The sequence below is a fragment of the Aythya marila genome (genome assembly GCF_965140915.1).
Source record: "Aythya marila genome assembly, chromosome: 26".
Taxonomy (NCBI): Eukaryota; Metazoa; Chordata; class Aves; order Anseriformes; family Anatidae; genus Aythya; species Aythya marila.
Window position 1 is genome coordinate 2276685 of NC_139067.1, and position 10282 is coordinate 2286966.

General features: G+C 50.7%; 1 protein-coding gene across 1 annotated transcript; it reads right to left on the reverse strand.

Annotated features, from left to right (window-relative positions):
* Positions 1 to 2187: 2187 nt before the first annotated feature.
* NKX2-6 (NK2 homeobox 6) lies at positions 2188 to 4365 on the reverse strand (the record flags this gene model as incomplete). Its single annotated transcript, XM_082779586.1, has 2 exons — positions 2188 to 2663; positions 4242 to 4365. The coding sequence occupies 2 exons, from the start codon at positions 4363 to 4365 to the stop codon at positions 2188 to 2190; spliced, it is 600 nt and encodes a 199-aa protein (XP_082635712.1).
* Positions 4366 to 10282: the final 5917 nt, after the last annotated feature.

Consider the following 10282-nt stretch of genomic DNA (forward strand, 5'->3'; position numbering starts at 1 on the left):
GGAGAGTGGATCCAGCAGTAAATGCTTGCACAGAAAAGGGCAGAAGATTCATGTGAAAATTTAAGCCTAAATCTCAGACTAATTCCTCAGCCAGCTGCGGAATGGGACAGCATTTATTTAAGGAATCTCATTGCCTTCCCACTTGTCCTGTAAGACCCTACATTCAAAGGCACCAGCAAAGAACTAAATCTTGCTGTTTCCAAGAAAAAACACAGCTGAACTCCCTAATCACTGATTATTATTATTTTTTTGAGAGCCCCCTTTATTTGCACTTGTTTTTCCTGTGCTTCTGTCTCCAAAAAAACCTTCCCTAAAAAAGGGAAACTACAGATTTCCCGAAATCCCCCAAGGACTTTGCTGGGGCTTTATAGGCAGGTGTTTGGTTACGGCAGCTGTACGCTCAGAAAACTTCAGCAGCTTCAATATTTCAGCCTCATTATGCTCTTATCAGCTGGGAAAGGCAATTTGGCAAGATTTATGAAGCAATCGGAACCCAGAAATGCCCCGCAGCAGAGACGTTTCCAGTTGTCCTCATGCCCCCGCCGCAGCGGTGCCGTGCAGGTGGCTGTGGACCAAGAGCCATGGAGTGATGCTGAATGCAAAAAATAAAAATAAATAAAAAATAAATAAAAAATTGAAGGAACAGAACAAAATTTCCCAGAAACTTCCACAACAATAAATTCATACAAACCAAATCACAACAAAAACCCATAGCTCAGCAGGTTTGCAAAGAGAGTCAGAAAATGTTTTTTTTTTTTTTTTTTTTTTTTTTTCAGGCATTTGCCTGTTTTGGGCTCTTGCCCAAAAATGTGAAAAAAATGTGAAAAAAAATGCGAGCTGCCCAGAAGTTAGGCTTTCTCCTTCCTTCCAGAAAATCCTTTTATTCAAGTCGTACCCTTTCCATTTTCCTATAAAGTCGAGCTGGGGCTGTTGCACCTCTGCTTTGCCATGACTCCGACACCTGATGCTGTCCGTGCACTCAGCACCTCCGTCTGTCCTGGGCAGCCTCATTGCACAGATTTCTTTTTCTCAAGCCTCTTTTCCTTTCGTTGCTGGCTACAGAATAAGCTGTAGCTGGTGAGAACTGAGCCTTTGGGTCCAAAAGAGGGATTTTGAGGATGTGGCGTTGGTGGCAAGTAGCATGGGAACCCCCCCCTCCTTGACCATTGCTGAATTCGCCGCTGGTCTCGAGTGAAATTTTGCCTGATTTGAGAATGTGGGTGAGTTTGGGAGAGATCTGCTTCATTTTTCAGTGGTTGGTGCAGTGGAGAATTTCTAATTTGGGCAGAAAACAGGAGGGATTAAAGCAATGGTGTGCACCACAAGCTCACCCCAGCAGGTAGGAGGCAGAGGGATCCCACAAACACTGGGGTTTTAAACATCTCCTGACCCTGGGATTTTGGGAAGCCCCTCTCAATAGATGGAGGGCCATAAATGATGTCTTCAGACCTCATAAGTCCCATCCTTAAGCTTAAATATATGTATAGGGTAGGTAAATGTACAAAGCACTTGGTGCCAATGGATCCTGATTCAGGGCACCTCTTGGTTCAGCACTAACATTTTTTTCCCCTTTGAATCAGCTTTTGATGCAAATTGTGGAAGGGAGAAGTTAAAATACTAAAGGAGGAATGCTAGGAGAGGGAAAACACACACTTTCACCCTTTTTTAATAGCAAATAATAATAAAAGAGACAGAAATGAACACCTGTGCTGGGAAGATATTAAGAAATACCACTCAGAAATGGATCCCAAAAGATCAGAGGAACTCAAAGCATTAAATAGAGCATTCATATAAAAAAAAAAAAAAAAAAAAAAAAAAAAAAAAGTTAAGGCACAGTGATGCAGCCCCTGCTTTCTGGTTGTCCTTAGGAAGAAATCCAGTGTCCACAGCCCTCTGCACAGCATTGCACCGTCTTCCTGGAGGAGCAAATCCCCCGTGGGAGCGGGACGGGATGGACCCCGACACATTTACATTCAAATAAATAAATGCCCTCGGTGATGGGGTCCTCGGGGTGCCCCCATCTCCTTTGCAGAGCCGTGGCTGCGCGGAGGGGCCGGACAGACCCACCACATCCCACTGGCAGTGCTGGCAAAACCCCTCCGGGTGCTCCCATCCCTTTCCTCGGCCACCCCCAATTTCTGACCCCCTCTCACGAGTGCGTGGGCTGGTGCTGAGCCGTGCCCGAGCTCACGGTGCCAGCACCCCAGCGTAGCCCCCCCCAGAGCTCCCAGCATAGGGGCTGCTGCTATAGGTGCCGTAGCAGCTGCTATAGGGGCACGGGCTGCCATAAGGCGCTGGGTAAGGCTGGGACCCCCCAAAACAAGGTTTGCCGTCCCTGACCAGCACCGGCACCGCCACCCTGCGTGGTGGCAGAGGGTGGGCTGCCAGCTCCAGGGATTTGTCCTGCCTTTGCCTCTTGCACTTGTAGCGTCGGTTCTGGAACCAGATTTTCACCTGGGTGGAGGTGAGCTTGAGCACGCTGGCCAGGTGCTCCCTTTCGGGAGCCGAGAGGTATTTCTGCTGCTTGAAGCGCCGCTCCAGCTCAAACACCTGAGCTTGGGAGAACAAAACGCGGGGTTTTCGCCGGTGTCGCTGCTTGGGGTGGCTGCAAGGGTCGCTTTTCTTCTCCTCTGCCTCCAAGGGGTGGGCGAGCAAACATTTTCCTGCAGGGAGCAAAAACCCAAAGCAAAGTGAGCGCCCAGCCTGGTTCTGCTGCCGGAGAGAGCATTAAATTGGGAGTGGGACCCCTTGGGAATGAGATGAAGCAGGGTTATCAGCTGCTAAATTTAATATGAATTTTTACTGCAATGCTTAATGGAGATTCAAGATTATTATTATTATTATTATTATTATTATTATTATTATTATTATTATTATTATTATTATTACTGGAATTAGGGGTGTGACTGTTGCATGAATTTTGGATAATGCCTCTATTTCATCCTTTTGTGGCAGTCCTGTCCCGGAGGGGCACAGGGCTATGGGATGTGCTGCAGGTTTGAGCACCCCAAAGCACAAATCCCCTTCCCCACATCCTGCCCCACGGGGATGGAAGGAGCCCCAGGCAGGATTTACCTCCAGCACCCGCACCTCGCAGTGCCCTGAATTGAAGCCAAAGGACCAAAACGAAGGGGCTGGGAATGAAGGAGGAAAACCCATTAATTTTACAAGAAGATGCAAAGTTATTATGATTATTATTTTGTTATTATTCGTTTTTTAAATTACTATTATTATTATTTTCTTTCTGGGGGTCTTGTGCATCACTCCGCTGCCGGCGGGATGTGCTCAGGTCCCCTGGGAACTGCAGCAGGGGCTCAGGGGATGCAGGGGGGCTGCGGGGCAATGGGGTGCTGGGGGGCTCCCATCCGGCCCCCCCGGGGTGCTCTCGCCCTCCCCAGCCCCCTGGCTCCTCATCCCAGTGCCTCCCAGTGCTCCAGCTCCGGGCTTACTGGTTTTCCCGTTTTTTTTTTTTTTTTTCTCCTCTCTGAAGCCGCCGTGCATCAGGAAAAGGTGAGCAAGGGAAAATTCGTCCAATTTAGGTGGGGGGAAGCAGGGGGGGCCCCGAGGATGCCCTCGCCCCCTTCCAGCCCCCCCCCGGTGCCCGCAGCCGACTCCGAGCAACCCGAGGACGGCGATGCCTTGGGGCGGCTTCGCGGGGACAATTTAGGGAGCATCGAAACGGGACTTTGCGCCCCCCCCAAAGCGCCCCCATTTGTGCCCTTGGGCAGGATCAGGCCCAGCGCTACCGACCCGGCTGGGCTCGGGGGGCTCCGGGGTCCCGGGGGGGGGACAAAGAGGGCGACACCGGGACCTTCCCAGGCGCTGCTATGGCCAGGGAGAGGTGGGAAATGGGGGTCTGCAACCCCTGCTCCCCCCCCAGGGGAAGGGGAATGAGCTGGGTCCGCTTCGTTCCCCCCCCGTCGCCCCCCCCTCCCCGTGCAGCCGGTGCAAAAGCCCCGAAATTTTTTTGAAAAATAAATAAATAAAAAAGGGGGGGATAACGGATGGGAAAAGGAAAAAGGGGAAAAGGGGAGAAAAGAAAAGGGAGGAAAAAGGGGTGGGGGGAAAAGGGGGGGGGGGGAAAGGGAGGTGAAAAAAAAAAACAGACGGGGGGGGAATGTAGGAAACCCGGCATCTCGCACCCCCAGCAGCGGGGAAAGCCGGCTCCTCGGTATTTGGCACCGAGGGGGGGTGGTACAAAAAGGGGGGGGTCCTGGGGGGTCCCCGCGGCTCCCACTCACCCGGTGGCGGCGGGGGCGGGCCCCCCCCGTCGGGGCTGCTCCCGGCCCCGGCCCCGGGGGCTCCGGGGGCGCTCCGCCGCTCCAGCTCCAGGATGTCCTTAACGGAGAAGGGGGTGGGCAGCATCTTTCCGACGGGGGGGTGATGTGTGAGGGGTATGGGGGCAGCCGGGGGGGGTTAAAATGGGGCTGTGCGCTCCGGGACCCGCTCCCCGGCTTTTGCCCTCCCGTTGTGGCAGCACCAGGTAGGGAGACGGGGGGGGGTCCCGGGGATGGTTGGGTGTGGGGGGGGGGACAGGGGAGGGCGGGTCGCAGCCCCTCGGGGGGGGCGGGATGCTCTGCCCCCCCCCTGCAGCCCCCTTTTACCCAGCAGAGCCCCCCCCCGACGGCTGGGTGGGGAGGAAGGAGCCAGACCCCTTCACCTCTGTATTTCCAAAACAAGGGGATGCGAGGCCGGGCGGAGAGGGGGGGGGTTAAGAGGAGGGGGGGGGGCGGATTTGGGCTAAGCTGCAATAAAACAAATCGAGCCGATCTGAGCTCCATTAAGGTCACATTAGCGAGCGGCTTGGGGAGATAAGGGCTGATAAGGCGGCGGGGCGCAGACCACCTAGCTCCTGCGGGGCGGGCGGGGGGATGCCCGGAGCCCCCAGCCCATCCCAGTGCCCTCCCAGTATGTCCCAGTGCTGTTCTGGTGGCGGGTGGTGGGCTGGCAGCTCCCCAGTAGGGTATAAAGTGGGGTCAGGGTCCCCAAAAAGAGCAGCCCCATTTTGGGGAGGGGGGCAGTGGGGGGGCTCTGGGCAGCCCCACTGGCCGCGGGGTGATGCTGGGCCTTATCTGGGCTCAGGACCGGCAATTTCAATTAAAATTCCTGGCCGGCCTCTGGGGCTGGTGTCTGCTGATAGCCCTGACAGAGCAGAGGGACTTTTTTTTTGTCTGGGTTGGGGCAGCATCTCCCGCGCCACCGAAACAGCCCAACGGGACGATTAGGGGAGGCTGAATAAATAAACGGCCCCGACGCAGGCAAGGAAGTGAGGGGCTGGAGCAGGAGGGAAAATAAATACAGTGGCTTGGCCAGAGAGGTGCTCGCAGAGCCACAGGTCGGTCCTGCTCTCTGCATGATGCTCGGGTTTGTTCCCATCCCCTGCGGGCTGTGCTTTGAGTTTTTTGGGTATTCACTCCCCGGAACATCCCTGCCAACGTGCTGGCATCACAGTGCTGTTATTTCCCAGTGTGATGTAAGGATTGGGTCTGAATCCATCACGAGACACACGGGGCTCACCTTCCCCATGGGAAACACTGCGAAACACCTGGAAATACTTTTTATTCCTCCTTTTTATTTTATTGTATTTTTTATTTTTAACCAGTGTATAGCTTCCCAGACCCCCCAGCTTTCTAATTCCACGAAGGACCGATATTGCAGCCCATCTAAAAAATAATCGCTGCTCCTCTGGTCCACAGGGCTCCTCTTGGTGCTGGGCACGGATGTGGGCTTTGCTGCCCTGCATCATCTTCACGGCAGAGCCCACGGGCAAAGCTCAGTGCTCGACCCCATCCCTTGCAGCCCCTGATGCCCTCATCCCCAGCTGGATTCATTGCCACGTCTAAACGGGGCTGGAGAAACACGGAAAGGCGAGAGCAAACAGGCAGTAACATTACACCTTGGCTTGTTGATGGCGGGAGGCAGCCGGCGCCAAGGTAAAATGCTTGGCTGCGATCGAGACGAGCAGGAAGGAATCGGGGTAAGTAGCTTTATCCGCCCCTAATGACTCCGTGCCGCGGAGATTAATGGAGTTTGGCTGGACGAGCTCTCGGGGCTGGAGGAGGCTCTGGATGGGGCGAGCTGGGGGAGAAGAGAGGAAAGCAGAGCTGAAATCAAGGCAGGATTAGTGCGCCCGTGGGCCAGGAGAGCTCCCTGTTCCCCATCCTTCTCTGTGTGCCCCATGGGACATGTCCAGCCCTCCCTCACCTGCAGCATCCAGAGGCTTCAGTGGGGTTTGTAAATCATCTCCAGCCAAAAGCTGTGGCCAAACCAACCCAGTCCCGGGCTCGATCCTGATATCATCACCCACTGGAGGTGGCTGGGCTCAGCCCATCATTGCCCTGCGCCTTGGCACAACGCTGGGGCAGCGAGAGGAGCGATCATAAACCATAAATCATCAGCTTCTTGACTGGTGAGCTAATTTCGTTATTTCCACCCAGGGACATCGCAGCTCTTGTTAACTCGGTTAGATGACACCAGGAGAAAGCTGCTCCTGACCCACTGCTCGTCCGAAGTGGGGTATTTCTGGTGGCAGCTCCTGAAGTATCCGATGTCTGCTGCTATCGCTGGGACTCATCGAGGTCCTGCTGAGCTGCCAGAGCATCCAAAGCTCTGCAAACACGACCGTGCCTGAGCCAGGAGGTTTCGTACTCAGAACAAGACGGGAATTATGAGTGAGGTGGATGCTCAGGGGCTTGCAAGCTCACAAGTGTGTGGATGCTGCTGAATAGCTGGCCAATATTTTGTGATACAATTGTAAGTGGATTTGAAGGGTTTTCTCCGTCTTCTTCTTCTTTCCAGATACTTTACATCCTTGTTCGTTGGCTAAATAAAATAAAAAAGCAGAGAAAACAGAAGTGACGGCAGAAAGCAGGTGGCAGGACAGGTGAGGGAAAGCAGAGTCTTGCTGCAGAGCTTTTCAATAAACACCATGGGGGAAAAAAAAATCAAGAAAACTTTTCTCTTTTCAGAATCCGTGGCACAAAAGTAACGTTGAAACCTTAGAAAATTTTTGTGGTGCAAAAACTTGAGGCTGGGCTGCAACCAGGGCTGGAGTGGAAGGGGCATCTTCACATGATGATGCACAGGAAGGATGGGCACGAGGCTGGAAAGCCCAAACTGGAGCACACAGTTATCTGCCCTATTATTCATCTCCCTTTTTTCCCCATTTTCCCCATCTCTGAACCTTCTGAGCCAAGCCAGAGCTTCCCAATCGCTCGGGGGCTGTCAGGCTGCTCCCCATCCCCGTCTTTTATCTCTGATTTCTGGCGTTGGGGGGACCTGTTGACACCAGCGGGATTAAGCAGATGGATGGTTCCTTAAACCCGCTGGGATTACTATGCCAAACCTCTGCAGCAAAAAAAATAATCCTGCTCCAAATCCTTGGCCAGCAGTGCCCTCTGCTTGGCCACGGGGGACGTGCAGCTTGCTTGGCTGCCCAAGTTCAACGCCGAGCAAAAAAGGGAGAAAAATAAAATAATAATATAAAAAAATAACAAAAAAAAAATCTCATTTGCCCACCAGGGAATGGGTCAGCAGGGGAGGGACAGCTGAGATTTGGGGCTTGCTGCCCCATGCCAGGAGGATAAAAATACCCGTCGGTGTTAAAACTGTGCTCACCATCTCTCAGACTCAGAATTATTTTTAAATGGGGTTATTTTGGTGAGCTGGCATGAATAATTCAGTGTCCCCCAGCGCTGCCAGGTGGAAGGAGTCTGAACTCACAAAAATTACATTTTTTCCCTCCTTGCCTATCACTTTTCCTAAGGGGATAGAAATTTTCTCATTTTTGCTCTTTTTTTTTTTTTTTTTTTTTTTTTTTTTTTTCCTGTGATTTGGCCAAATCCCTGAGGATGCCTGCAACACAGAGCCGAGGGGGAGGTGGGGAGGGAAGGAGGCATCTGCAGGGGATGGGTGCAAGCAGCCCAGGTGGGTGCTGAGGTTTTGGGTGCTGCATTTTGGGTGCTGCGGCGTGGCAGGGCCACGGAGCAGGCGGTCTTCGGTCGGCAGGTGGCACAAGAGCAGTGGCTGAGCGAGAGCCTACAGAAAAAAAAAAAAAAAAAAAAAAAGGATTAAAAAAAAAAACAGAAGTGCATGGCCCTGCAGCTTGCAGAAGTTCAGCTGGGATGCTGCAGAGCCCTGCGGGTCCCCTCCGGCCGCCTCCGTAATAAATAAATACATAAATATTATTTTATTTTATTTTATTTTATTTTATTTTATTTTATTTTATTTTATTTTATTTTATTTTATTTTATTTTATTTTATTTTATTTTATTTCATTTCATTTATTTTATTTTATTTTATTTTATTTTATTTTACCTTATCTTATTTTATTTTACCTTATCTTATTTTATTTTACCTTATCTTATTTTATTTTACTTATTTATTTGCCCCATGCTCCCCCTATATCCCCACTGCTCTCCACCCCATACTGTGCAAACATCAAGAGCTGTACCTGTGTAACTTCTTACTGGCTTTGTTAGGCTGGTGTGCAGATGTGCTGGGGTTTGCTTTCTGCTTTGGAACAACTGGGAGGTTTGCCACATGTGCTTGGTTAGTGTGTATTTTATTTTATTTTATTTTATTTTATTTTATTTTATTTTATTTTATTTTATTTTATTTTATTTTATTTTATTTTATTTTATTTTATTTTATTTTATTTTATTTTATTTTTTTCTTTTCTTTTCTTTTCTTTTCTTTTCTTTTCTTTTCTTTTCTTTTCTTTTCTTTTCTTTTCTTTTCTTTTCTTTTCTTTTCTTTTCTTTTCTTTTCTTTTCTTTTCTGTATTTATTTAGATTGAGGAGTAAGCACTTGGCTACTGGGCCAAAAAGCAACTTCAAATATCTGAGCTCAACAAACTCCCAAAGTAAGAGGATTTGATTCATTTTCTCTTTGATGTCACCCATGGATGCTGCGTGCCGAAACGCTCAGCTTGGTGATATTGAAGTCAACCGCCGCCTCGAATAATTCACAGGGCAGGGGGAAATGCATCATGCATTATCAGCTATTACATGTCATAGATTTCCTATTTGTCAGCCTACCCACCCTTAAAACACATAAAACTGGCCGTGAGCAACTTCCTGAGGCGCAGCTGCCTGAGATGCTGGGAATGGGGTGAAACCTGTGCTAAGGCACCCGGAGGTCACCCCGAGCAGCCCATGCGGTGGCATCATCTTTGGAATTCATTTTTTTCATTTTTTTTTTTGGATTATAATGAATGACACAACCATCCGTGTAATTTTCCACTCTCAGACAAAAAAAGCTGCCAAAAGGCAGAGCCTCCTGGGCTCTGCGTGGCCAGGGTTGGAAACTCCTCCATGGGATTTCTCCATGGTGCTCGGCCTCAGACCTGGGCCACGTCCCCAGACATCAAGGAGCAGGAGCAGAGATGCAGCAGGTTGATGCCCTCAGTGCTTGCATCCCTCCAGCTCCGTTCCTGCAAGCCCCAGAGGTCTGCTACCTCTGCTGCACCATTTCTGTACGTTCCAGCCCCAAAAAACCCTTTGGTGGTGTGTGGCCACTCTGGCTTTATCCAGAGACTGGATTTCAGTGGTACCCACTCCCCTTTGGTCCCACCAGCCCCACGCAGCCTGCTCTGTGCTCCAGCATTTTATTTTCACAACAGAGCTAAGGTTTCCCTCTCTTATTCAGTTGCACGGAGATGAGATTGCAGAGCAGGGGACTGGGGATGCTGAGGATCCAGGAGGATCCTACAGAGTGTGGCTTCCTACGGCTGTGAAATCCACATTTATTCTTACTTTCCCCATTTTTCTGGGCAGGGGAAGGTGGTGGGACTGGACTATGGGATGGATCCTGCAATGCCCCATGGCTTTCCCAGGGCTCCCACCGCCGTGTGCCGCCTTCCATCAGCAAATAACCCACCCGGCCCTCGTCTGAGGGGCAGCTCGGCTCACTTAAAAGGCTTTTAAAAATATGACCAAGTTTCTTTACATTATTTAAAAGCCTCTTTAAAGAGCAGCTGCCTCCTATTAATACCGCTCAGGCCGATAATCTCTGCTCGGATCTATCTTTAGAGCGCTGCCAGCATAAATGGGGGCTGGAGGTGCAGAGCGAGGCAGCTGAAAACACAGCGGAGCCTCCTGGGAAGGAAAAGCAAAGAATACTCTGGCTTTTGGGGGTGGATTTCGAGAAATCAACCCTTTGGTTGCTCGTTTCATCCTTGGAAATGCCCCTTTCCCTCTTGAAAATGCCCATTTCGCCTTTGGAAATGGCCATTTTTTTTCTTGTGAGCCCGGAAAAGGGGCTTTTTTAAAGAAACTGGGCG